At 50.0% G+C, this 24,637-nt stretch overlaps 12 protein-coding genes across 14 annotated transcripts; 6 read left to right on the plus strand and 6 right to left on the minus strand.

The window, feature by feature from the left end:
- Positions 1 to 1,860: 1,860 nt before the first annotated feature.
- PV06_03739 (uncharacterized protein) lies at positions 1,861 to 2,475 on the plus strand (the record flags this gene model as incomplete). Its single annotated transcript, XM_016404552.1, has 1 exon — positions 1,861 to 2,475. One exon carries the CDS (start codon positions 1,861 to 1,863, stop codon positions 2,473 to 2,475), a length of 615 nt encoding a protein of 204 aa, XP_016265557.1.
- Positions 2,476 to 3,007: 532 nt separating this feature from the next.
- PV06_03740 (uncharacterized protein) lies at positions 3,008 to 3,252 on the plus strand (the record flags this gene model as incomplete). The annotated part of the gene is made up of 2 exons (XM_016404553.1): positions 3,008 to 3,098; positions 3,140 to 3,252. The coding sequence occupies 2 exons, from the start codon at positions 3,008 to 3,010 to the stop codon at positions 3,250 to 3,252; spliced, it is 204 nt and encodes a 67-aa protein (XP_016265558.1).
- Positions 3,253 to 4,962: 1,710 nt separating this feature from the next.
- Positions 4,963 to 5,384, plus strand: PV06_03741 (uncharacterized protein; the record flags this gene model as incomplete). The annotated part of the gene is made up of 2 exons (XM_016404554.1): positions 4,963 to 5,231; positions 5,276 to 5,384. The coding sequence occupies 2 exons, from the start codon at positions 4,963 to 4,965 to the stop codon at positions 5,382 to 5,384; spliced, it is 378 nt and encodes a 125-aa protein (XP_016265559.1).
- Positions 5,385 to 6,138: 754 nt separating this feature from the next.
- On the minus strand, positions 6,139 to 8,058 carry PV06_03742 (uncharacterized protein). The gene has a single exon (XM_016404555.1). The coding sequence runs from the start codon at positions 7,744 to 7,746 to the stop codon at positions 6,739 to 6,741; it is 1,008 nt and encodes a 335-aa protein (XP_016265560.1). The 5' UTR covers positions 7,747 to 8,058; the 3' UTR covers positions 6,139 to 6,738.
- Positions 8,059 to 8,193: 135 nt separating this feature from the next.
- Positions 8,194 to 10,427, minus strand: PV06_03743. 2 transcript variants are annotated; one of them, XM_016404556.1, is made up of 3 exons: positions 10,051 to 10,427; positions 8,565 to 10,001; positions 8,194 to 8,502 (listed from the first exon to the last, which is right to left on the minus strand). In XM_016404556.1, the coding sequence occupies exons 1-3, from the start codon at positions 10,344 to 10,346 to the stop codon at positions 8,409 to 8,411; spliced, it is 1,827 nt and encodes a 608-aa protein (XP_016265561.1). In that variant the 5' UTR covers positions 10,347 to 10,427; the 3' UTR covers positions 8,194 to 8,408. The 2 variants fall into 2 exon arrangements, with proteins under 2 accessions (XP_016265561.1, XP_016265562.1); XM_016404557.1 differs by having other exon boundaries at positions 8,194 to 10,001.
- A 227-nt stretch (positions 10,428 to 10,654) lies between these two features.
- PV06_03744 lies at positions 10,655 to 12,251 on the plus strand. Of its 2 annotated transcripts, XM_016404559.1 has the most exons (4): positions 10,655 to 10,774; positions 10,866 to 11,664; positions 11,719 to 11,823; positions 11,874 to 12,251. In XM_016404559.1, the coding sequence occupies exons 2-4, from the start codon at positions 10,896 to 10,898 to the stop codon at positions 11,966 to 11,968; spliced, it is 969 nt and encodes a 322-aa protein (XP_016265564.1). In that variant the 5' UTR covers positions 10,655 to 10,774; positions 10,866 to 10,895; the 3' UTR covers positions 11,969 to 12,251. The 2 variants fall into 2 exon arrangements, with proteins under 2 accessions (XP_016265564.1, XP_016265563.1); XM_016404558.1 differs by having other exon boundaries at positions 10,655 to 11,664.
- Positions 11,907 to 13,216, minus strand: PV06_03745 (calmodulin). Its single transcript, XM_016404560.1, has 6 exons — positions 13,065 to 13,216; positions 12,911 to 12,967; positions 12,840 to 12,855; positions 12,653 to 12,778; positions 12,385 to 12,597; positions 11,907 to 12,325 (listed from the first exon to the last, which is right to left on the minus strand). The coding sequence occupies exons 1-6, from the start codon at positions 13,065 to 13,067 to the stop codon at positions 12,291 to 12,293; spliced, it is 450 nt and encodes a 149-aa protein (XP_016265565.1). The 5' UTR covers positions 13,068 to 13,216; the 3' UTR covers positions 11,907 to 12,290.
- A 181-nt stretch (positions 13,217 to 13,397) lies between these two features.
- Positions 13,398 to 15,896, plus strand: PV06_03746 (uncharacterized protein). The gene is made up of 2 exons (XM_016404561.1): positions 13,398 to 13,617; positions 13,666 to 15,896. The coding sequence occupies exons 1-2, from the start codon at positions 13,595 to 13,597 to the stop codon at positions 14,687 to 14,689; spliced, it is 1,047 nt and encodes a 348-aa protein (XP_016265566.1). The 5' UTR covers positions 13,398 to 13,594; the 3' UTR covers positions 14,690 to 15,896.
- Positions 15,799 to 19,727, minus strand: PV06_03747 (uncharacterized protein). Its single transcript, XM_016404562.1, has one exon. The coding sequence runs from the start codon at positions 19,479 to 19,481 to the stop codon at positions 16,014 to 16,016; it is 3,468 nt and encodes a 1,155-aa protein (XP_016265567.1). The 5' UTR covers positions 19,482 to 19,727; the 3' UTR covers positions 15,799 to 16,013.
- Positions 19,728 to 20,247: 520 nt separating this feature from the next.
- PV06_03748 (histone) lies at positions 20,248 to 21,370 on the minus strand. The gene is made up of 3 exons (XM_016404563.1): positions 21,108 to 21,370; positions 20,670 to 20,915; positions 20,248 to 20,604 (listed from the first exon to the last, which is right to left on the minus strand). The coding sequence occupies exons 1-3, from the start codon at positions 21,115 to 21,117 to the stop codon at positions 20,549 to 20,551; spliced, it is 312 nt and encodes a 103-aa protein (XP_016265568.1). The 5' UTR covers positions 21,118 to 21,370; the 3' UTR covers positions 20,248 to 20,548.
- Positions 21,371 to 21,737: 367 nt separating this feature from the next.
- PV06_03749 (uncharacterized protein) lies at positions 21,738 to 23,118 on the minus strand. The gene is made up of 3 exons (XM_016404564.1): positions 22,837 to 23,118; positions 22,316 to 22,753; positions 21,738 to 22,241 (listed from the first exon to the last, which is right to left on the minus strand). The coding sequence occupies exons 1-3, from the start codon at positions 22,939 to 22,941 to the stop codon at positions 21,807 to 21,809; spliced, it is 978 nt and encodes a 325-aa protein (XP_016265569.1). The 5' UTR covers positions 22,942 to 23,118; the 3' UTR covers positions 21,738 to 21,806.
- A 240-nt stretch (positions 23,119 to 23,358) lies between these two features.
- On the plus strand, positions 23,359 to 24,610 carry PV06_03750 (uncharacterized protein). Its single transcript, XM_016404565.1, has one exon. It carries the CDS (start codon positions 23,602 to 23,604, stop codon positions 24,019 to 24,021), a length of 420 nt encoding a protein of 139 aa, XP_016265570.1. The 5' UTR covers positions 23,359 to 23,601; the 3' UTR covers positions 24,022 to 24,610.
- The last annotated feature ends 27 nt before the right edge of the window (positions 24,611 to 24,637 follow it).

The raw sequence follows: 24,637 nt of genomic DNA on the forward strand, positions 1-24,637 counted from the left end.
TTCGCTTCTGTCTTAGTTCCTGGATTCCCTCCATCTCCTGGCTCGAGGGCACCGATCGCGCCACTGGGGGTTGGGCAATGAGATGACAATAGATCACAGTTGAGGTCCAGTGCATTTGTGGCCATCGCCGGTGAGAGTCCGAGCATTCGGAAATACGTGGGCCAATCGACATGTCTTGAGTGCGGGCTGCCGCTAGATCGCGGCAGGTCGACGGGAGCCTCAGCCTCTCTCGGCGACGTGTCGACTGAGGATTCTGTGTGGTGGACCTTTTTTTCCCCCAGGCAGATTGATCACCATTACCGGATCGCCCGATCGCCAGATCAACCGCCTAAAACTCTTGGCTCCCGAGACTTTTTATTGTGGTGACTCCTTGCTAAACCCATTTTCTATCTCAAGCGGTGAGACTGTTCAACCTCTTCGACCTCGTTGATACTCGCATCTCGACATATTGGTGTCTTCTACGAGACATTTGATCCTACCACTCATTACGGAGTGCAGCCCTTGGCGATTGCCGGGTTGGGTCTTCTTTTGCACCATCGTACTTGGACATTTTTGTTCTAGGTGTCATCTTTTAGAAGATGCTTCACCGCTCGATCTTTCCTCCGCCCCGCCCCCCCTCTGGAGAAGAGTATTCTCGACCGGAAATGTCATTTTCTCACACCGGGACAAGAACATAAATTACCTGGAGCCTCAAAAATCATAGGGTTTTGAATTAAACGCCTCGTCCTGGCGCAAAACCCCAGACCATCACTTTGGTAGGGGTTCGATCCCACCTCAATTTGTAGGCGTCAGCCTTTCGAAGCTCCTTTCGCATCTCGGTTGACGTGTCGATCCATCTATATATACGCTATACAGGAGAACATACCTCAAAACCAAAAAAAAAGAGAAACTTGTCTGCAAAAACAAACTCAACAATAGGGTTGCAGCCTGGCAGGGCAGGATGTATAGGCTGCATGCATTTTCCTCCTCCTACTATTCTTCTTCTTCCTCCACCCTGGACTACTTCTTCCTCTCAACCCAAACGTCCATACTATCGCCCAGTATTGTACCTTCTTTGTTCGCCACTACCTCAACGAGTCGGTCCAGTATGCAGACAATTTAGTCTAGTTCACTGGATCTTCTCACTCCTCTAACGGCTTCCATCCTGGGAGATTCAGATTCCAGGTCTGTCATCATGCATGAACACGGTGTTAAAGTTGACTTTGTTCACCTACTCGTACTGAGACACAACCTTCACTGAACGACAAGATCTGAGAATCTGAAACCGAATTCAAGTCCAAAGACAAGTCCTCACCTTGAATCCATTACAGGAGGTGATGAGAGCGACTGCTCGAGTACATCTTCACAAGAGCAATCAGTCCATCAATCAAACCACCAAACGACCAAAGCCTATTATCTAGGTACTTAATGATCGACAGCAACTCCAACAAGATATACATATATATATATATATATATACACGACATTGCTACTTCGATGGGAGGTGATATCATCCCATAGCAAGCTCCTCCTGATCTACCTCCTATCATACAACCCAAAACTTTACTCTCTTTAAGAGAAGATCCTTGGGGGTCTATGAAGCCTCGATCTATGGAATCCTTCTAAATGATTGACAGACCAACGAAACCCGAAGCTTGTTATAAATCTTCGAACGCTGGTTTCTATTTTTCTCCTCGCCTGTTAAATGACCCTCTCTCTACTTGTCTTCGCTGACAAACAAGAAGAAACTACAATCTACCATCCTTTTCCTCACTGAGAACGTCTTCGTCAACACTGGAGTTCGCAGTAACCTGGTCCAACAGAAGAAGTGGACAAAGGCCTATTTGTATCTCCCTTCCACTGCAAAAAGGATTTCTCTAGATGGAGACTCATCTCTTCGCTATTTCTACGGCCGCCTGCAGGTTTATCCAACTTCTGTCACACTGGAATAAGATCTTCTATCGGCATCAGCAGATTTCCTACTTTAAAAGATATATACTGAAGGAAGAACAACAAGACCCGAAGAGGAGGTCAAGGTCATCGTGCGGCCACAGCAGGACGTCGACCCCTTGCAAGTCGTCCTCATGCTGGTCATCAAGGATGAGAAGGAGAAGCAAGCTTATAATGTATACTATGAGGTTCTGGATCGCCGTCCAGATATATTTCTCGCCTTACTCATCTTTCCGCCAACTAGAACGCTACGAGACGATCGAGTTGAGATTCCACTCATGCCGGCGAGTACCCTATTGCAGCCGGCCGCACCGTGGCCACACTATGAGCCGCGAGCTGAAAGACGAACGGTTCAAAGCCTTCAACCACCCGAAAAGACAAGGAGGCGCATTTCATGCCCTGAATGGAGTAGGTAGCATTCTCAAGATCCACTCTCCATGCATCAAATGCCGCCTCATGTACCGGTCTGGATATATCGGTCAGAAACCGAAAAATGGACCAGACACTATGGCCCTATGGCAACTGCGCCGAAGACCTATGCCATAATTTGTGGGTCTGTTATCAAGGGAGTTCCTCACAACGAATTCTCTCCGGAGGTGTCCGAGGAGATGGTCCGAAGATGATGCGGCGATTGACAGGATTCAGTATTGTGCGAGACGAAGACGACGAGAAAGTCATGATATCCCCCAGTGCGGAATCCAAAGTAGACGAATCCGATGTTGTCAACTTCTCGAAAGCTCGCCACGTGCTTCGGGATAATGCCAAAATCAGTCTCATGGTCATCATCCACTTCAGGATGTTGCGGAGGGGCTACTGGCGGTCACGACCAACAAACTGTTGGAAGCGAGAACCAGAACCAGGACCGATCTCGACGAAAGATCCACGGACAGGCACGCCTGTTGAAGCGTTGCAGAAAAACCACCCGTGAACTGCACAAGGATCATCGAGATGTGACGGACCGAAAGCGCGTTGCGGAAGAGCGACTGAAGGTCGAGACCGACAGACTGTCGCAAGGCGAATGAAAGGCTGACCGCGGTCGAGGACCTACGCTGGACTTGCCGCAACGACGAGGTCAAGAATGCCTATCTGCCGTGCGGGCACGCTTTCTGTAAAGAATGCGTGGTCATACGGCTGGGCGACCACCCTACTTGTCCGCACTGCAGGGAGCGGTATCGACACGGCCAGGCCCGAGACCTTTACGTTGGTGCAGAGTTTGAGGATCTTGATGACCAAGACATGCCCGAGGTCATCGAGGCAGAATTTGAGGATCCGGCTGACCAAGAAATGGCCGAGGTCGTCGACCTGGTCGGCGACAGTGAGTAGGGAGGTATACTGACAGTGTCGGCGAGCCACGGCATAGCGCAGCTAGGGCAAAAATTCTCTTTGGCACTTCTGACGTGGTTCTGAGGAAATCGGCTCAAAGTTTTTGTTGTGTTGTCATTGTGTCTGTTGTTGTCGGGTCAAGACAAACGACGCAGGGATGAAAGATTTTGATCAGGTTTGGTCCTACTGGACCACGAACCTAATTGCGCAGGCACCTCGTCTGGCTATGCTCACGGTAGTACACTCTCGAGAAGCATCGGCGTCACAAGATACCCTATTTAAACAACGATTTCGACATGCCTCAGCATTTGTTCCCAAACAACCGTCCGAGACATGCTCAGAAATCAAAAAATACAATATTTATATATAATTTATATATACTATGGCCGATAGTCAATAGACTCGTGATGCCACAAAATTCTGCGGCGACAAGATCATTTGATATCGCAAAACCGCCGTCTATGATACGAGTTTTCACTACGAGACTGAAAGTTTCTACAGGAATAAAGAAGAACGAAGGTTTCGAAAAGAATACGGGATTTTGAAAGAAACAACACAAGGTTCTGCAGATCAGAAAAACCGTCTGCTTTTCCATCAAGGATTTGAAGGACGGTGCCCCCTTTTCTCCCCCCCCTCCCCCTTCCCCTCCCCCTTTCCCCTTTATCTCGGGCGCAGGAGTGTGAAAGGTGTATACTATGCCACGATACTATAGTTTCCCCGGTTGAAGGTCAATTGATCGTTGACAAAGCACAACCCCTTACACGTACAACACCACCGAACATTTCTCCAACATACCTTGATATCATGTCGACCCAAGGTTACCGAAAAGGACCGCAGGGACCGACGCACCCGTCACATCAAAGCAAACTTTCCCCATCCCGCAGGGCTACCCACCTGTCAAAGGCTTTAAAACTCCTCCCTCTTGGTCCTGGAAATCTTCTCTACATCTTCCTTTCTCATCACTCAAACTGGAAACTTTTCCGACTACTTTACCTAACCCTCTTTCACAAAACTGCTGTCGATAGTGTGTCAGAACACCACTGGCAGTACATTTCTTCGAGTTCTGTGACTGACTGGACTTTGTTGACTCGTCCGCAGCGCCAGTGTACCACTCTTGGATGGTTCGAGCAGTGTATCGAACATTGTGTTGAAAATCTGCTTGCGACATTGACACACGGAGGCGGTCGCGGTCATTGCGGCGTCTGATGCCATTTTCCATGGCTACTTTCAGATTTTTGACTGTTGACGCTTGACTGGACGTTGTTCGACCGAGCCCGTCTGCTATGATGTTAGCGAAACGAATACATGATCAACTGCACAGAATGAAAGATCTTGCGAGCCAGTTGGGGTTCAGATCTAAGACGTATCATCCAGATACTGTCACGACATGCCTCGAGGAGATTAATGCTTGCAAGACAATGACATACTGATGCCAGAAGCAAGCCAGTGATGCTTTGACCGACATTCTGAACGAAAAGGGCAAAGATTTTGGCCCCACGGCTCAAGGCATTAATGATGATACTATCGCCACTATAGATAGTCTCATCTTTCTCCTCGTCCTCCTCAGGAGTCAGCCTTCCAAACATTTGCACACTCGAGCTTGGTGGCGCCCAAATGGAGAGCTTCACCCCTCATCCTCAATACACATTTCAGAATTCTCCCAATTCTCCCCAACGTCGGTGTCAATGGATGAGTCCTCCTCCGTACGAAATGCCTGGTCGTCGTGTTCCAGGACATCTTGCTTGTTATCCTCCTGGTCATACTTCTCATCCTCGTCCTGGTCCCCATGCTGGACATACGCCTTATCCCCCTCCTGCTCCTCAAGACACATGGGATCCATGCGAAAGGCCTGCTCCTTCTGCTTTTGTCAAATTCGCCCACAGAGAGGGCCTCCTCAGCGATCCCTCTTTCGTGGACACGCCAGAGCCGGCACGGAGAGCTCCGTCTCCAGTCATGGAACCACCTGTCCAAGGCACCACGTCAGAGATCAGAAGGCGACACACCGAGTAGATGCTGAGTACAGCGACGTAGAGGGCATCATTGAGTATCCCGACGATGAAGAACACTTGTCGGACGTCGATGATGAAGACGTGGCAATGCCCGAGGTCATCGACCTGACGCCAGACAATTAGTAGTGGATGGGGCATACTGACTAGTTTGTCGTGCGAGCCCGGCGACAACTATACTGAAGCGAGAACTGGACATATATCTTCAAAACGAAAGATTACGTCGATGGTCAAGAAAATCCTACGTACCATCAAGGGGGGCTGGGAGGAGACTCTCCCCCATCGCGATGGTCGGCATGCAGAGGATGCACAGGAGACTCTGTGCGGTCATGCCAAAGGAAGCCACCGAGCGGGCGGCGAAAGTGGGTGGTGGAATTCTTCACCGTCCAGTCCGCCATCTCCGCGCAGGTGCGGCCGCTCCTTACATACCTCTGGGATTCATTCTCACCTTCGGGAGCGGAGCAAAGCCAAGAGAGCTTGGACAAGAAGGATCGACAAGATGCGTCGGTCGAGGAGGGTGTGGCATCCTCCGGTAAGCAAGGGTGTACGATTTGTGATAAGAAATACAGTCTGCCCCCCAAAAAATACAAAATTGCTTTAGACATTTAAAACGGACAATTCTGGCCAACTCCTTATAGGTTCTTTGACATTGACTGTTGTAGTACAATAGTGTATTTAGATTCTATCTCGCCTTTCCTCTCTTTTTTTGCTCCCGCCAAGAAGAGAAGAATAGCAGCAAGGCTGAGAACCCCCTTAACTAACGCAGTTCTGTAGACCACGCCGACTTGCACATACGGCAACACCCATTCAAAGTATAATCGTGATTGACAAATCATGGTTCTACTTTGATACAATACAAGAACGATTTGAATGTTACACGCGACAACTACACTTGGAATGAGATGAGTGGGTAAGCAGTGAGACAACTTCACATTCTATTCCTTGACAACCCTCAATGAATCTCACCATTGGAACCCCATGTCTTGTCCAAAGTCTTAGGCTCCATCACTCATGTGAATTGAGATCGGCTTCTTATCTTCGGGCAGGTCACTTGCTACTCGAGATTTTCGACCATGGTTGCGCCGAGCCACAGTATCAGGTCATCACTTGACAAAATACGACATCATCATCTCGAACCAACGCTGAGAATCTGTGACTTTGTCCTGATTCATCAAATATTACTTCTCGGCCACAGTAAGGAATTCACCAAGATAAGCACGGCAGGATTGTATATCTGATCCAGTGTCAAGGGCGAGTACGTCTCATTAAAGGCAGCCGCATCAACGACCATTCACCATACCCGTTGACTCTCTAACGAACTTTCTTCGAGAGCAAGTGCTTCTTGTACCCTTCCAAGTTCGTATATTTCTCACACACCACCGCATGAGTCACATCAAAGACATGGGGAAATCACTTTTTTTCATTTTCTCTTTGGGTGAAAAAACCTAACTGGCCAATGTCTCTGTCCGGGTGAGAAATCCTACTCCACCTTACAAATGACCTTACCCATGGTCTGGTTCGATTCAAGCAGGCTGTGCGCGTCCTTGATCTCGTCCATCTTGAACACCTTTTGCACGGGGACCTTGAACTCGCCCTTGACGAACCTGGGCAGGGCATGTTCGACCAGCATGTCCCTCAGGCGGCCTTGATAGTTTTCGTCGCGACTGCGCAACGTGCTCCCCTCGATGCGCAGCCGTTTTCTCAGGATCCTGCTGATGTCCACGTCGCCCTTGACGACCCCGCCGCCCATCATGCCCAGGTTGACGATGTGGCCGTCGCGCGCCGCGGCCTCGAGGTTCTGGTTGAAGTACCCGGCCCCGATGAAGTCGACGATCAAGTCCGCGCCTTTGCCGTCGGTGTACTTGAGCAGGGCTTCGGCCCAGTCGCCTTCCTTGTAGCTGAAGCCCTCGGTGGCGCCGAGGCTCTTGCAAAAGTCGATCTTCTCCTTGGTGCTGGCCGTGACGTAGACCGCACTCGCACCGTCGGCTCTGGCGAGTTGGATGCCGGCGATGCTGACGCTGCTCGCGCCGGCGTGCCACAAGACGCTCATCCCCGGCTTGAACTCGCCCACCAGGTACAGGGCCTGGGTCGCGGTGATCCACGTCTCGGGGATCCCCGCGGCCTCCTCCCAGCCGAGTTCCTTGGGCTTGTGCACGAGCATGTGAGTGCTGACGGCGATGTACTCGGCGTAGGCGCCGCCGTACGCGAGCCCAAAGACCTCGTCGCCGACGTTGAACCCCCGCTCGGGCGCGCTGCCGAACGACTCGATCACGCCCGAGAACTCGACCCCCATGATCGGCCCCGCCTGGGGAGGGAGCGGGTACAGGCCCTCGCGCTGGAGCAGGTCCATGCGGTTCAGGCCAAAGTACTTGACCTTGACGAGCGCCTGGCTCCCCTCGGGCGTCGGCTTGGGCGTCTCAGCGTTGATGAAAAGCTTGTCGATGCCGCCCTTTCCGCCCTTGATGTCGACCGCGCGCATGGTTGCCATCTTGTTTTTGGGAGTATGTCGGTGAATGTCGAAAGGTTTGTTGAATGGCACTTCACTGATCTCGAGGATTTAAAAAGGGTATACTCCCTAGAGAATAAGAGATTGAGAAATGACGATGCGGGAGCGCTTTTAAATGGTGATTGATGAGGAGACGAATCGGGGAATAGCCGAAGAGTCCTGATTTCTAATGGATCTGAGATTGTGCCTTGTGTTCGTTCCGAATTGAGACGAGTCCCGCAGGTGAATGGTCTCGACTTGTGTATGGTTTTAATGGAGGTGAAGCAACGGATGAAGCACTAATACACATGTAGTAAAAGGTAGAGGGTGACAAGGAAGATATTCTAATCAACAGGGCGTCTATGTGCGTGAATGTAGTCATGTCGGTTATCACGTGATGCGCATGTCCAAAAGATCTCAACACAGTACAAGAGAGACCATCCATGGTTACGACTAATGAAACTATTCATACTGTACAGCTCCAGAAACTGATGGTGCACTTCATTCCATACATAAAAACTGACTAGGGCAGCAATTTACCTTCGTCCAGAATGTGATTTTCGTCTTCGGGCTATGGCATAAAGAGGCCGTGGTCTCCCATGCACTGTGCCACACATAGTCGCGCGCAAACCCACAAGCTATCTCTAGTGACAGCACATACTCTCTTAATCCGTTCCATATTTCTTGATCAAATCGATGAGTTTCTGAGATTCGGTCACATAATTCAATGGCGACGCTGAGTTTATTTGGTAGCGAACCCTGGTCTCAATGTAAGCATATTGTCCAAGCAGAATGACTGATGAATACAAAAAATCACGTACCGTTGTTGTTCTTGGAAGCTGTCCAACTTGGCCTTGCACTTCCAATTCCAGGTTCTGCAGTTCGCCTCCGAGAAGATGTCGCCCAAGGCCTTATCATCCACCTCTTTGATCTCCATCAACTCATCTGCCGTCTTTCCCATAATCATCCTGCCTGTCTCATCAAAGCAGCTGACCCACAATTGACCGGTATGGTCGCTGACATTGACAGACATAATGTAGCGGTATTCTGGCTTTTCGTGCGTCTTGTCGCATCTTTCGCATCGCCATTGGCCAGGATCGATTTCAACGACCTTCTTGTTGCACCCTTCAGACAAACATGACGGGTAGCAGAAGTTCTCTTGTTTGATGTATTGTATGGATGCCTTGACAGAGAAGAAGTCAGGCTGGTCTGACATTCCAAGTTGCTCTTCCTTGACCTGAGAGATTGTTTTGAAGGGGTCACTGCGACCACCAGCACTACTCGTACCACCTTGAACATTGGCATGAGTTGCAAAATTGCCAGACCGGCCCTGTTCTTCATACCATCCTTTGAGTCTGTGTGCTTCTTCCATGTCAGGATTAGGTGTCACTGAACCTGAACTGAGCAGACTGAGACTTCTTCCACCAAAGTCGGAGACCTTGACACCCTTGAACGCCACGACTGACTCGGGTGGGATGTCAAAATTTGCTGCGACCTTGCCCCAGACTGTCAGACGCACTGAATATCCGGTGTTGTCAACCAAGGTAAGTTCTCGCTTGTCGTAGGGTTTGCTGGTTGTCTTGGAGGTGATTTGTGACGTCTCACCAATATCTTTCAGTACACCGATGACATCGATTGTCGTGTCTTTCTCTACCGCTTGGAGATCGGAAATACTGGTGAAGTTGTATCGGACTTGCGGTACTCCGTCCTGCTCTTCTGCCTTTTCAACGGTGGTGTCTTTCTCGAAGTGGAGTTCATAGTCGTTGGGCAGGTTCGAGAACTGCTTCTTTGCAAATGTCACCCTGCAGGGGCTGGAAATATAATAGACATTTCCTTCCTGGAACAGGTCATACAACATGTCGCACTGGTCGTTGAATCCCGTAGCACGAATTTCGCCGCTCTCATCTAGAAGATTGACGCTGAACAACTTGCCTTCACCATTACGATTGTGCCATGTTTTAATGTCTGACTTGCTTGTGCAGCGAGCTTTGATAGTCCACTTATTAGAGTACGGGGAGATTGCTTCGATGGGGTAGATATTTGCGTGAGCACTGGATGAAGATGGCTTCGGGTGGCTCGGCATAGACATGCTCTGTTTTTGTGGTTCTTGTTTGGCGCCATAGAATCCATTGCTTGAGATGGAGGTAGGGAAAGGCTTCTCTTCTTCTTCGGCTTTGAACTCCAAGGGCTTTGGATCTCCGAGTTTCTCGTGTTCGCCAAACTCTTCAAGGACTTTGATTTCCATAACAATGAGGATTCTAGGGAGCCGTGTCAGTACAGAATGGGTACAAATATGATCAGACCTACCGCTTCGTTTTGACTTTGTTCGCAGTGTAACCCATCAATTGAACCAGGACACCACGACGCAAAATCTTCTCTTCGACGAGATGATTCTGATGCACCGCCAGCATGGTTTGAATGTAATTTCTTGTGTCATTGAAAATCACTCTGTATCTCTCTGGTCCTCCGGAACTAGCGGCGATACCCTTGATCTGGACGCATTGCATGACAGGTTGCTGAATTCGACCGGGCTTGTCTTCAAAGATGTCTTGAAGGGAGCCGGCGTCGATGCGCGCAAGCGCAGCAGCTGGATTCGAACTCATGTTTGCGGATAGTTACGGGTTGTTGAATGATTATTGTACAACTTGAAGAGGAGGAAAAGACGCATTTGTTTGTTCTGTGGCGATATCGCCTGCGTTTGCCTGGAAATCCCCGCGCGACGCGTCGCGTGTAAAGTACCGCCCGAATTAGGTCTAGTGGCATGTTGATCCTGTACTTGCAGTTGTCGTTGATGTGATTGATAGCCATGGTAGTTCTGTTGGCCGTAAGAGATGCTAGGCATCTTCAAATTAGAACGTTCTAGTTACAACTCTCAAATGCTTTGAGCGCTAACACTTGATTTTGTCTCAACAAAAGCTCGTATCCCAATCCATCCAGAAGGAATGTGACTAAAACAGCAAGTTATTCGTCTTGGAAGAAACGTCACCCAAGAAAGACTCGACATTGAATCTCACTTCTAAACCATTCTTAGGTACGCACATCCGTGACTTTCGTGCACATGTAGCTTGTGCACTCGGAACGACGTCCAGGCAAAATAGAACGCTGCTAAACGGAACAAACAGCGAGGTTACGAGTACAAGACTACTACCACCATGTCTGATCCTGAACTTGCAACTAAGGCTCCAGAATCCGATGCCATGGAACCATCGTTGATATCGAACGAAGACTCCAAGGCACAAACCGGGTTGAGCATGGGCGAGCACTGTGTCACAGATAGACCGAATCCAGACGATCGTCAACCATCCGGCGAGCTGTCAAAGTTTGGCGACATCGATGTCTACATTTCCAAACCAGCCGACTACCCCAACTCTCCAGCTAAGTTGTTACTTTTGCTCACTGCTGGGACTGGCGTACACTCGATCAACAATCAGGTGCAGGCAGACATGTTTGCGTCGGAAGGATTCGTGGTGATCATGCCCGACCAGTTCAAAGGTGATCCAGCACCCAACTCGAAAGCCATTCTTGCAGAGGAGAACCCAGGGATCATCGAACAGTTCAAATTAAAAGCCGCAGAGACTGCCAAGTCCTTCTTGGTCGACATGTGGCTCGCCAGACAGACTCCCGAGAAGGTTCTACCCATTCTGCTGAAGGTCGTTGACTCGGCCAAAGATGAGTACGCAGACGCCGTGGCGCACGGTGAAGGCATCTACTGTATTGGCTACTGCTTCGGCGGAAAGTATGCTATCATTCTTGCAGGCGATCATGAGGACACGATGATTGGCGGGCAAGCTGCCAAAGATGAAGAAGCGGGCACGATCAAAAGAGGACCATTAATCAGAGCAGGTGCTGTGGCACATGCGACTCTTGTGACTCGCGAGGACTTGAAGGCTGTCAAGGCTCCTCTGACGATGGTTTGCGTCGGTAAGTAGCGGTGATGTATCTGCAGAAGTTGAAAGTTACGTTAACGAGTTGCAGAAAATGATCCGCTCTTCCCAGCAGAGATCTTGGAAGATGGCAAGAAATATTTCGCAACGAGCAACGTTGAGCACGAAATTAAAATGTATTCGGATGTGCCTCATGGTAGGTCGTGAAGCTATTTCGATTAAAAGTTATGTGGCTAATTACTCTAGGCTTCGCCGTCTATGGAGACTACGACTCACCTGCGATCAAAGAAGCACAAACTTCGGCGTTCCAGCAGATGCTCAACTGGCTGCAGTCACATTGAAGACCGTTGAATGCGTGTACGTGTTCACAACGGTTGATTACTGCAATCCAGGACTGCATGTTAGACGATGCCCTATGATACCCACGAATGATTCGAGCTTCACGAGGATCGAGCTGGAAGAGGGAACGGAGTTGTGAATAGGAATAACTCTGATTGTTTTCTTCTTGCCTAGCAAGTTCTCTGCTGGGAAATCCCTCGGCTCTATAGCAATGAAAGATGCGCTGCTCCCTGCCCGTGGTATTGGTGGAGAGACTCGTTCCATTTAGCCGCTCTAAAACTTCTCAAAGATCCGTGCTGCGCATACTTGATTGCTGGTCATCACTCATTTCTGCATCATCAATTGTACAAACTCGTTGTCTAAACAGGCCAATGTTAGAGTTCCCAGTTCTGAGGATGTTTAGACCATTTGAACTCACAATCAATGCGACCGTCACCGTCCTGGTCAGCTTCTCGAATCATCTCATCAACTTCGTCATCTGTGAGCTTTTCGCCAATCGAGGTCATGACATGACGAAGTTCGGCAGCCGAAATGAAGCCGTTGTTGTCGCGATCGAACACCTTGAAGGCTTCTCGGATTTCCTCCTCAGAATCGGTGTCTTTCATCTTGCGAGCCATCATTGTGAGGAATTCTGTGTGTGTGATATAAGCCAAAGTCACCTCGGGCTGTTGTGTACCGTCTCGTACCTGGGAAATCGATGGTGCCATTATTGTCTGCATCCACTTCGTTGATCATATCTTGCAGTTCCGACTCGGAAGGATTTTGACCCAGAGATCTCATGACAGTGCCTAGCTCTTTCGTGGTAATTTGTCCTGCAGCCTTGGTCAGTCCTCATGGGGAGCAAACGCTTGAAGTATCGGCGGCGCAACGTACCATCGCCATCTTTGTCCTGCATAGCACTTGTCAGCATTGGTCACGCAACCCAGAAAGAGATGTGCACATACGAAGAGAGAGAAGGCCTCCTTGAACTCGGAGACCTGCTCTTCGGTGAGAGAGTCCGCCTACAAATTCACAGTGTCAGTGTATGACAACACATGCAATGTTTCACAATTGCCAGCCGCAAGCTGGAGGGGGCCATAGTCAACAAGCCGCGCGTACCATATTGGGGGGGTGTCTTGCGAAAGAAGAATAAATTGTCGTGATAAGGGTGGTAGAGGGTTCACTTAGGGTCGAAAACGCAGAGTAAAGGTATCAAGGAGGGGTTCGTTGAGAAAGTCTGGATTATGACAGTAGCTGAAGGTGAAATGCAGTGAACCTGGACTTGGCTTCTTCTGGCCCCCCTTGATTGCATTATTTGGTGCAGACCAAACAGTCGAAGGATCCAAGGGTTCGCTTCGGCATATTGTTTCTCCGGCACCGGTGTGATCGCAGTCCCACCAACTCCCAAATGCTTGTGGACTAATATGGAGTTGCCATGCCCGTTGCCTGCGCAGTAGCCAATGCTTGGGAGAAACGACAACTTGTCATCGCGATATCCTGTCCAGATTGTCGTGCATTCACGGATGAAATTGGTGATTACTTCTATTGGCTGTTTGCTTTTACCTACCAGCATGCGATTCCCTTCTGTCAGATCACTCCCGAACACCGACACGCGCCTATGAAGCGTTGGACATTTTTAAGGACTGAAGATGTGGAGAGATCGCACTAATCTGTATGCTTCTCCTGCGCGCAATGATGGACTGCACTGACCCGCGCCCAGGTACATCTCCTACCGGCAGTCCTACACACACCATCCGGCCAAGAGGTCCAGGTACCCGGCGACCTCCAATGGCTTCGCCGACCAAGGTTCCGAAGAGACCAGAGGTCTTATGTCCGCTGGCGCATTCGACAATGACGGAGATGCTGTAATCGAGATGGATCTGTTGCCGCCTCGGTGGATCGACGTGCAAGATGAAGTCTCGGACATTCTTAAAGATATCACCCTCAAAGCCGCCAAGCTGGACAAGCTTCATTCCAAACACGTTCTCCCCGGGTTCGACGATGAGTCTATCAAGCAGCAGGAAGAGCGGGAGATCGAGAGTCTGACGACCGAGATCACAAGAGGCTTTCAAGAATGCCAGAAGGCAATCAAGCGTATCGAGAAGATGGTCGGGGAGGCAAGGCAGACAGGAAATCTACAAAAGGGAGACGAGGTCATGGCCCAGAACATACAAACTGCACTGGCGTCCAGAGTTCAAGAAGTCAGCGCGACTTTCAGAAAGAAGCAGAGCAGTTATTTGAACAAACTTCGTGCGCTTGGGGGCTTCGAATCACCGATCGGGCGGTCAGCAACTCCTGTACAGAACCCTTATACAGATCCAGCTCTTATGGAGTCCGAAGTGGACAAACGGCTCAGTCAATCGACGCTCCAACAGACAGCACAGAAGCGCTTGGGAAGGAATGATACTGCCATCGCCCAAAGAGAACAAGAAATCAATGACATTGCAAAGGGTATCATTGAACTGGCCGACATTTTCCGCGACCTCCAAACCATGGTAATCGACCAGGGAACGATGCTGGACCGGATCGACTACAATGTGGAGCGCATGGCGGTCGATGTCAAGGGGGCCGAGAAAGAGCTCACAGTTGCCACCAACTATCAACGCCGCAACACAAAACGGAAGATACTGCTGTTGCTTTTACTTCTCGTTGTCGGCATGTTCGTCCTACTGTTGATCAAACCGAAGAAGCGATCATCTAATTCACCTCCCACTCCTCCGCCACAGCCAGAAAATCCTCCTTGAAGGGTTCAATGAGACATGTCAAATGCAAGGTTATCCTTTGGTAACATGCTGAGGCTCACACCGTCCAGGCCGTACATTTGCCCACTGCCTCGGTATTGAGGAGGTTGTTCCTGTATTCAATCTCTGAGCGACCTGCAGGACAGTTCAAGGACAAATTCAATCTGAAAAGGAAATACAATGGCCATCAGGATCTGCTTCGATATGTGTCGAATGAAAATGACACACGTTCTGTCGGTCTGTTGGCAATGAAGACCTCAGCTGAATATTGGACGGAGATAACGCTTGGGAACACAATCTTGGACACGATCTGTCGAACTTCTAACTAAGAATGTCCTCTCGGAAAGTTCACACATCGTGGCAATCTAAGGCTCGAGCATCAGAGGAGTCATGCATACAGCACATGGTCGCAACCTGAGCCCTGAAAGATGACGAGGAAACGGCTCGCTCCAGCAAATGGAAGATGCGTCAGTCAATTCTGGCAAGGCTACGACTGGCCTTGGCCCCCCTTTCCTAAAAGTGCCCTCGACATGCGCATCGGGAGACGACCGGCGATTCTTGATCCACCGTCCCTTGAACGCGACAGGCATACGCAGACACAAAATACCCAAAGTCTTGCGAGGCTATCTTCAAAGTGTACTGTTTGGCGAGACTCCACCTTTACGAGGGGAAGGTTTATTTTTCTTGGGGGGCAGATTCGAGCAGCGATCGAGGACGAAGGCGACGAAAAAAAGGCGATGGGCGCATTGTCGCCTCCTGACAGGCAGCCATCACTCAACACGGTGAAACCATGTAGGCTACCTAACTACGTTTTCTTTTTTTCGTAGACCGTACCCTTGTACTTGATACTTGGTACTTGGTGACTCTGCGCACTCTCCACGTTCTAGATAGACGTGTATCAACGGGACTTGATTCTTTCCTTTGTGCATGACAAAAGAAAATTGTCAACCAAATGAAATATATCTCTGCTCCCATGTGAGTGCAAGGTGCAAGGTCAACTATCCTACTGTCTCGCCGTTGTGGTTGTGGTTGTGGCTGTGGCACAATACATTGGCTAAAGGATTAGACATACTGAAACTTCAAAACTTTCGTCGGCTTCTCAGAGGATCAAACTCTGTAATAGTCATTGCTATTGTCAAACGCTAGGTACGTACCGAAAAGAAGACCCGCCAAAATATATAATGGTATCAACATATCAAGAATCGGAAAACTCTCGAGACGCTAATCCCACGACTCAAGGTAAGTAACCTTGTTTGTAGCTCTACCAGATACTCCGCCCTCCCCGAATCGCCTGCAACATAGAGAAAAAAAGGATGCAAGCCCGCTATCACGATACAGGCGGAGCCACCACGAGCGTCCTCATCGTCGGTTCCTTGGACTCAATCTTCAACCTTCTCAACTTCTCCACGACGTCTCCTCCGGTGGCCCCATCACTCTCTGTGCCAACATTGACGCTGGTCACGGCATGACGACTTGACGAAGCAGTACCCTTTTCCATTTCTAGGCCTGCAGGAACCGGTAATTCAACGCACTGTGCACCCAATCGGCCCTTGATGTCGTCGAACAAAACCTCCATCGGCGCAATGTACGCCGTTCGACTCCGATCACCCCACGCCAGGACATGGCCACACAACGCTCCCGATATGGGATCGTAGACCCAGGCGCCGCTATCTCCGGGGACACCAAAGCCGCCCTCGACGCACCATGATATACTGAAGCTCTCGCGACCGTGCATCTTGACCAAAGCCATCGCTTGGGATATCCTGCCCTTTTTGAGCCCGCTGCTCCGTCCACGACAGTGGACCTGCAAGCCAGATAGCTTGGAGAGGGGCGTGATCTTGGTCAAGACGGGATGCTGCAACTGATGCCCTACAGATAATGGTCTCTGAAGACCTTTTGTGGACGAGGGGGCGGCGGCGGCGGTAGTCCTTTCAGGCATTGCATTCTCGGCCCTCAGTCGATCTTCCTGAATCCTGATCAATGCCCAGTCTACTTCATGCTTCATTTCACCTCGGACGACCCGGCGTATACCGCTGCTTGCAAAGACGTATCCGAACGTGTGGCTCGCTAGGTGATCGTCGTCGCGGTCTTCCTCACTGGGGAAGAAGTCATCGTCAACATCATCGATGGCAGGTTGTGTTACGCAGAAGTCATCATCACCATACGGTGCGATGCCAATCTTGTCGCCGATGCTAGCTGCGTCATCGATATCATCGCTCGACGACGAGGAGGCATCATCCCGGTCTGATCCATCATCTTCGTCAAGTTCAGGCGTTGAGTCTTCTAAGAACCAGAATTCATTGCCGTCCGCGTCCATGATGGAATAGTCGGGTCGAATGGTGCTTGCTTGACTTTCATCGTCACTATCATCAAAGTCCTCGTCGGAAATTTCCAGGTCGGGGAAGTGTGTAAGGTCATCCTGAGTTTGCATGTACCGAAGGTCGTCGGTAGATGCAAATTCGCTAGGGATTTGGCGATCCCCAGCGGACCTTCTCGGATGTTCAAGCGTGCCCTGGGCATCTTCCTCATCCTCGTCCTCACTGGGAGGGTCGAGCATGTGATGCACAGTCATCCCATAAGGCTCACCGTCAACGAGAATAGTGCCGCCGAAAGAGACAGGCGGCAGATGCTCGTCATCCTTGAATGCGCCAATGCTCGCCCCATTCGATGGACATTGTTCAAACTTTTGCTCTCGGCGTCTTCTTGTCGCGGATTTTGAGCTTTGTCGTCTTGAGCTGTACCCAGAACGTTTGGCGCTTCTTCCCTTGCCGCTTCTCCGAACCTCGCCACCCAGGAGAACAAGACCCCAGCCTTTCTTCAGCTTCAAGCCTTGTCGAATAATATCGCGCACTTTGGCGACTTGTGGACATTGTACACAGATGGTCGTCCTTGCCTTTTCGGGTGTGGATCCAAACATCATAAGACTCAGACCACAAGACTCCGAACAATCTTTTAATGCATTTTGCAGCATTCTTCCCAGCTTCGGCATTAAAGTCGTGTTCCATGTGTCGAGGTCTTCTTGAGGAATATCCACTTGCGGCCACTTTCGTAAAGATGGTTCAACCGGGACAGGCTGCTGAATAGCGTCTATCTTCCGTTTTGAAAGTTCTCTTCTCGGAAGGGGTGGTTTATATTCGTCGTCCGCCATCTTGGCCTTTGAATTCTCCTCGTCAACCTTTGTTTCGGCCTTGTACATCTGCTCGATCAACAACAGCTCAAAGGTCTCGATGTCAGAGGGCGGAGGCGAATCCTCGTCCAAAGCACAGCATTGCTGTAGATCTTTTAGTACTTGTAACATGAACGATCCTGCATCTTCGTAGTTGTTTCGGTATTGCAATTCGGTCGGTGCTTCCAAACAACGCTTCGCCACGCGCATATATCTACTGCCACATTTAGATGCGAGCTTCGGTGAGTAGATCCTTTGCATTCTGTCCATGAACAAGGCACGGTTGTATTTCGGTTTCCAAAATCTCGATAGTGGCATCCAGAGACCGATCTCGAGTAGGAGGAGTCCGAGGCTGTAGATGTCGTAGGCGGGAACCACCTCCGAGAGACGAGAGTCATGCTCAGGGTGTCTATAGATATGTGTTGCAAATGACTCTGGTGCTTCAGATCGCGACAAGAAATCTTGACATGACTGGAGCAGATACGGTGACCTCATTTCTTTAGGTAATGTTGATCGAGGTGCATGTTCATTGGAGCCCAGAACGAGGAAGTTGCTGCCATTAATATGCTGGTGTGTCTCGCCGCGTGCGAAATAGCCCATGATGGACAAGGCCAAATTATAAGCCAGTCGAAACCGATCTTCCAATGGAGGCTGAGCGGCGTCGTGACTCAAATCGCTTGCAGTAGCAGTGATGAGCGAGCTCAGTGTTCGATGCTGTTGCAAGCTGCGGTGGTCGTGACCTTCGGGCAGAGCGTAGACCATGGCGCAACGTGGCCCAGCAGGGTTGATTGTAAACCCCAGAAGTCTTAAATGGCCGCACCACGAGAGGGAATTATTTTTGCACAACTGTTCGCCTAGTTCATGCACCTCAAATACATCGTCAGCACTTCCAATGATGTATAACGGTGTGTCGGCAGGGAGGTAGTCGACCAAGACGGGCTGGGATGCAGTTCGATAATATGCACTGGATCTCTCCTTTATCGAGGCTGCACCGCTCGAGGGATCATAAGGCGGTGGGTCTGCTGCCTGCGCCGCATATTCGTTGAATTCCAGGCTCCCGAAGTCGATGTGAAGAGGGTGGTCGTAGATATCCGAGTTCGACCTCGCTTCGGAAGACTCATGGGCATGCTTTTGTCGTTTTACATCGCCCTTCTCGTCTGCTGCTCTGGTTTCCTCGAGGCTGTATAACAGGTCCAAACATTCGGTTAGTCTGTTTAATAAATCTCTTCGAATCCGGATCTCGTGTACGGTCCATTCAGGATCCCTGAGAGCCGCCAAGTTCTTCTCAGATCTTTTCATGGGATCTCCAATTCGCCTAATTTCATCGGTGATGCCCTGGATCTCGGTGATTACACTGCTGACAACGTCTCCCAGTCCAGCTTCATTGATCTTCTTGTCGATATCGACATCAGCATGTTTGGAGTCTGGTGGACCGTTGTCGGCCCAATGTAAGCCCCATGCCAATAATCGGTCCTGTTGAATCTGGAAGCCACGCCTCAATTCCTTGAGTTCTGGCGACTCGGCGATACTTGGAGCGGCGGGACTGACCCTTGTATTCTCGTATGATTGTTTGGCGTCGGAATACAGTTTCGAGAGGCCTTGAAGTCGGGTGCCGCGGCGAGCAAACATGTCGAGGGCTGTGATGTTGCTGATGGCTTTCCAACAGGGGATTTCCAACAGGGGATTTCCGTTTCAGCGAGTCACTCCATGCAAGAGGTGAAGTTGTGGTATGCCTCAAAAGAGCGATGGAGTAAACGACAATGTTCAGCTGTACTCGTAGTAGATGTGATGTTGAACCCTGGAACTCGTAATTGGGCTTGGTTGAGGAGCGGGGTGTGAGGACAAAGCCGCGTATATCCAAGTGCTGGGAATTCCTGTTGCCTGAGTTCCGATTCGAGGCAAGCTTCGCCACACCCGCACTTACTATTTGTACTACTAATAAATACTAGGCACTCCGTCCAGTAACTCGTGGTTACCTGGCCTATGGGGTCCCCTGTGACTATGAGACCCTCCCTGAACGAGGAAGCCTAGAAGCGAATCTCGAGCACCTATTGCGACTGGCTTCATCAGCCACACTTCTCCTAAAAGAATTCCTGCTGCCTTGCATCGCAATTTTCGCTGGGTTCTGATGGTCTGGATCTCTCCAATGAAGCACACCATCGATACTGATTGACTCGGTCCTATAAGGCCTCTAGCTACTCCGTACGAGTACGAGTACTTACTTGCATCTCTTCGCGCATTGATTCCTTGTTCATACTAGTCGCATGGGGTTCTATACCCAAGGGATAGTTGCAGATGCCTGTCTAGCTCGGGACGCTGGAGACCCAATGTCAGCCGAGTAGTTTTTGCACATTTCCATCTACATCAAAACCAGGCAGATAAAAAAGCAGAAGAATTTTCTTAAATGAGTTTGATCAACTTGATTTGGTTGATATTTATTGCTGTTACAATTGACTATGTGTCTTGATAGCCGATGGTCTATCAACCGGTGGGCACGGTGAGCTCGATATCTTTCCTCAGCAGCAATGATACAATTCTCTCCTCTGTGTGAAAGAACCCCCCATTTCAAACCCCATTGTCAAATGTCTTTGTGTGAATCCAATACCCATACGCCATTTCATCATTCCATTAAGCTCCATAAAAGATTGCAAGGTGCGGTCGAACGACTCGATGCGAGCATCAGCAGGCGAACGAGCTTAGCCACCGAAACCGTAGAGGGTTCTGCCTTGACGCTTGAGGGCGTAGACGACGTCTGCATCATCATCATATGTTAGTCTTTGTTCTGCATTCTCAACACACTGCGGTGTTCCGACTTACCGAGAGAAGTGACGGTCTTTCTCTTTGCGTGCTCAGTGTAGGTGACAGCATCACGGATGACTGATTCGAGGAAAGACTTGAGGACACCACGGGTCTCTTCGTAGATCATGGCAGAGATACGCTTCACACCACCACGACGAGCGAGACGTCGGATGGCAGGCTTGGTGATACCCTGAATGTTGTCACGAAGGATCTTTCGATGACGCTTGGCACCTCCCTTTCCGAGGCCCTTGCCACCTTTGCCGCCTACATGGAAGTTGAGTTAGCCATGTTGTGGTCTATATGTCTAATGTCTGTGTATGGGCAGGTGGGTGTTGTTGGGTGCTGACGTGGAGTGGCGTGCACACCCGTGTCGAGGGCGCAGCTGAGGTGTAGGTGAGGTGCGAAGATAACAACCACCCCAATAAATCATTGGATGTTGTGAGGGTATTTACTTACGTCCAGTCATGTTGATTGAAGTGTTTGAGAGATGAAAAGTGGTGGATGGGATGAGTTGTTGATGGTTGGTTGATGAAAAGTTGATGGTACGCGACGAACGATGGCTGTGGGGAGAGGTTTTAAAAGTAGAAAAGAAGAGAGAGATTCAAAAGCGGATGGAGGGATGAGAGATATAAGGGGGAATTGGCAGAGAGAGCAGTGAATGATGGATCGGGAATAGCGGCAAATGTGCAATGATTTCCAAGGCAAACACGGGCAGCTTTGATCACAGACTGCGGATCATGATTTGGAGTGTCGCAATTCCAGCACTTTTAACAATGGAACAATCCGCCGTTCTGATTGGCGGTGATGAAACTTGCAAGATCAATCGACCTTGATGACCTCACGTGACGAATAATCCCCGGAGCCTTGCAGGGTGAACTTCGGCACTGGGACAAGGCTGAGATATGCAGATACGAGCATAGCGCATTCACCTTTTTCGACTCATATAATAGGATGAATATAGCAGCTCACAAGTTTTCACGATTAGGTCTCACCAAGACAAATCCTCGGTTAAAGTTCATATATCTACCACCAGATATTCAGATATTCAAGGCTAACGAAAGAGCACATCACTGGACACAACAAACACCGGATTTCATTTTCTTTTGGTCATTCATTGTACATATTGACTGGCTATGCGTGCTACAGTGGAATCGTCTAGAATCCAGTGTATCGCTGCTTCTGCTTGTACTTGTTGTAACCCACGTATCCACCTCCAACAAGTCCACCAAACAAGATCAACTTGAAAAAGAACCAGCCCCAACCACCGGTCTTCTTATCAGGTCGTCCACGTGCGCTCGCTCTGTTGGCAGCGGCTGAATTTCTACCAGTGTTCGCAGCGACAGGGTTGTACAAGTTCCTCGTCTCCACGCTGATGACATCAAAGTTGTCCGTAAGCTCACCAGTATGCGCACTGAAACCCAAGTAAGCAGTGTTGGGCAACTTCAGAGGCATATTTGCATTTGGTTCCAGGCTGAAACAGTCGATCCAGGAATCCGTCGACTTATACTGCAACTGTAGTGACAACGACTTGTCTTGGAAATACGTCAGTTTGGCTTTGGTCGGGATCGATGCACCGCGCAGTCCTCGTGCCTGTGAATGAAATGCCGTGAGTTAGTCCAACAGAGGACGAGTTTCCTTCTCTTCGATGTTGTCCAAGTACTTACCGAGCATCCTCCAATTTCATTAGCCTTGCCGTCGTTGGCTGAATCGTAAGTCGTTTGCCCGTCTCCCATCATGGCCATCACGTATGGGAACACCACTCCAGGCCTGTTGTTCTTGTACGTGTCGAAGAAGATTCCGAGGCCTTCGAATCGATCCGCGTGACCAAACACCGGCCCCGGCTGGCCTCTCTCCTTGGTGATCCAAAGCGCGAACCCGTCACCGTGTAAGTGTCCCTTTCCTTGTATAGAAAACTCGAATTCCACCTCCCAATTCGTCGCCGTGAGAGGTATTCTCGAGAACAACCATCCTGACTGGGAGGGCACATCGGAGGCCAATCGGATGTACTGGTCCGTTCGTATTATGGTGTCGCCGCCAAAGTCGAACCATCGACTCGACATGTCAGAGTCGAGGTACGGAGGAGCCAGACTGTGCGTGCGCAGCTGTGGACAAGTAGCATTATTAGAAAACAGGTAGCAAGGAAAAAAAGGTAACACCACCAGCAAAGCAGATGCACACTACTTACAGGGATACTCTTCATGGAAGTATCGGCCTCGACTGCTGCTCGTGTGCCAATTGCACATGCAAGAAGCAGGCATATTGACGACCAGGCTTGAGGGAGCCACATCATTGCTGCGAGCGAGACCAGTAGATGTTTTGGTTAAGGACAAAAGTTGACAAGCATGGCACGTTTCTTTCCTGGTCAATCAGTCAGGCGCCTGCCAATTGATGTCTTGTTTAAGAACCCAGGAGTCTCGTGGTGCTTGTACTCCAAACAGTAAATAAGTGTTACCACCAGCGTGTCCAGTTTTAGGCGAGAAGATGTTACGAGCGTGATACTGCGAACGAATAAAACGCGGCCAGGCTGTGCGGAGAGCCTCGTCACTCCAACCGCGCAGCCCGCGCGCACTTCCAACGCCTAAAACTCAGGTAAAATAGTGAGCCTTGCGGTAGAAGGAGTGCCCGCAAAACCTGCCATTCTAGGGGCATTGACGCCATGGTAGAAATCTTGTCGGAGATTCTTCAGTTCTCTTTGAAGCTTCCACAGGTGACTTTGTACCACAACCATCCACAACTTCGCACCTACAGCATTGATCAAGTATTCTCAGCTTGTATCGCACGCCTCAGTAATAAGGCCTCGATCCACTACGAAATTTTGCGCTTCCAAAACACCTCGAGCCCCTCGAAAAGTCACAAACCTCGGTGCTCTCAAACCACTTGCCAACTCTACTACCTCCGACACATTTCTTCTGCCAACCTATTTCCAAACCACTTCACAACCCTTCTCACAATGGCATTCGGCGGTCTGTTTGGAGGCTCTTCCTCGTCCTCAGACTCTTCATCGTCCTCCTCATCCTCCTCATCCACAGACCAAGCCGCATTCTCATCTCCACTGGGCCAATCGTCCCCCTCGGGCTCCGGCAGCGCAACGCTCCAACGAATCCAATCCGCCATCAGCCAGCAATCCAACGTAGCCAACGCGCGCTACCTAATCTCCAAAGTCAACGAGAACTGCTTCGAACACTGCGTGTCCAACCCACCCGGGTCCAGCCTCTCCTCCGGCGAGAACAAGTGCCTGACGGCCTGTATGGAAAAGTATTTTGACGCCTGGAACGTCGTGAACCGAGCGTACGTGACGCGCGTGCAGAAGGAAGGCGCTCTGATGGCGAACACGACCGGTGGATCACCTGGCGGAAAGGAACTGTTCTGATTCTTTTTTGTTATGCTTTCCCATTGTTGAGGAGGTCGGGGAAAGAAAAGAACGGGCGCTTGATGAGAAGGTGTTCCATCGGTCGTGGCTCTGGAGGTAGATATGGAGAACGATACATACTCCCAGAGGCCCATCGAGTCTGCTTTCACCCTGGTCTGGTGACCGAAAGATCAGAGGACGAACAAGACCCCAAAGAGGACTTTGCGGCTGCATGCACACGGAACCTTCCAAGTCTGTATCTGAGCACTGTGGGGCGTGCCTTTGCAGAGTGACTTGATATTCACTTCACTGCGGCCCTTCTTGCCATTGCTCTCTCCCCTGAATTGATGAGGGGACATTGGCTCTGAGTGTACAAGTACAACCTCAGCTCCTACCCTACATGATAGAGGCACCAATTCTTGTATCTTGTACCACTACTTCAGATCATACAATCTGGCATGCTAGGGAGACCTTCTTGAATGCAGGTGACGTTTATGAGGGAAGATGCACCCATCAACTTGTCTCAGGCAGCGTCCACACCGAGCCATGATATGTACCATACCTGAATACATGAAAATCAAAAAATAGAGAAAAAAATGGCATATGAAGACTTCCCGTTCTGTAATTCGAAGTGATA

Source organism: Exophiala oligosperma, assembly GCF_000835515.1.
Source record: "Exophiala oligosperma strain CBS 72588 unplaced genomic scaffold supercont1.3, whole genome shotgun sequence".
NCBI classification, from domain to species: Eukaryota; Fungi; Ascomycota; class Eurotiomycetes; order Chaetothyriales; family Herpotrichiellaceae; genus Exophiala; species Exophiala oligosperma.

Coding starts and splice junctions, on each gene's coding strand:
- PV06_03748 (XM_016404563.1), bottom strand. Junction 20,605..20,669: donor AAAGACCGTCACTTCTCTCG/GTAAGTCGGAAC, acceptor ATGATGATGCAG/ACGTCGTCTACGCCCTCAAG.
- PV06_03746 (XM_016404561.1), top strand. CDS start 13,595: ATGTGGAGAGATCGCACTAATCT. Junction 13,618..13,665: donor TGGAGAGATCGCACTAATCT/GTATGCTTCTCC, acceptor ACCCGCGCCCAG/GTACATCTCCTACCGGCAGT.
- PV06_03745 (XM_016404560.1), bottom strand. Junction 12,598..12,652: donor TGGCACCATCGATTTCCCAG/GTACGAGACGGT, acceptor TCACACACACAG/AATTCCTCACAATGATGGCT. Junction 12,326..12,384: donor CGGTGACGGTCGCATTGATT/GTGAGTTCAAAT, acceptor TGGCCTGTTTAG/ACAACGAGTTTGTACAATTG.
- PV06_03749 (XM_016404564.1), bottom strand. CDS start 22,941: ATGATGTGGCTCCCTCAAGCCTGGTCGTCAATATGCCTGCTTCTTGCA. Junction 22,754..22,836: donor CTTCCATGAAGAGTATCCCT/GTAAGTAGTGTG, acceptor ACTTGTCCACAG/CTGCGCACGCACAGTCTGGC. Junction 22,242..22,315: donor ATGAAATTGGAGGATGCTCG/GTAAGTACTTGG, acceptor TTTCATTCACAG/GCACGAGGACTGCGCGGTGC.
- PV06_03747 (XM_016404562.1), bottom strand. CDS start 19,481: ATGTTTGCTCGCCGCGGCACCCGACTTCAAGGCCTCTCGAAACTGTAT.
- PV06_03742 (XM_016404555.1), bottom strand. CDS start 7,746: ATGGCAACCATGCGCGCGGTCGACATCAAGGGCGGAAAGGGCGGCATC.
- PV06_03743 (XM_016404556.1), bottom strand. CDS start 10,346: ATGAGTTCGAATCCAGCTGCTGCGCTTGCGCGCATCGACGCCGGCTCC. Junction 10,002..10,050: donor AACAAAGTCAAAACGAAGCG/GTAGGTCTGATC, acceptor ACGGCTCCCTAG/AATCCTCATTGTTATGGAAA. Junction 8,503..8,564: donor AGCTTCCAAGAACAACAACG/GTACGTGATTTT, acceptor CATTGAGACCAG/GGTTCGCTACCAAATAAACT.
- PV06_03744 (XM_016404558.1), top strand. CDS start 10,896: ATGTCTGATCCTGAACTTGCAACTAAGGCTCCAGAATCCGATGCCATG. Junction 11,665..11,718: donor TCTGACGATGGTTTGCGTCG/GTAAGTAGCGGT, acceptor AACGAGTTGCAG/AAAATGATCCGCTCTTCCCA. Junction 11,824..11,873: donor GTATTCGGATGTGCCTCATG/GTAGGTCGTGAA, acceptor TAATTACTCTAG/GCTTCGCCGTCTATGGAGAC.
- PV06_03750 (XM_016404565.1), top strand. CDS start 23,602: ATGGCATTCGGCGGTCTGTTTGGAGGCTCTTCCTCGTCCTCAGACTCT.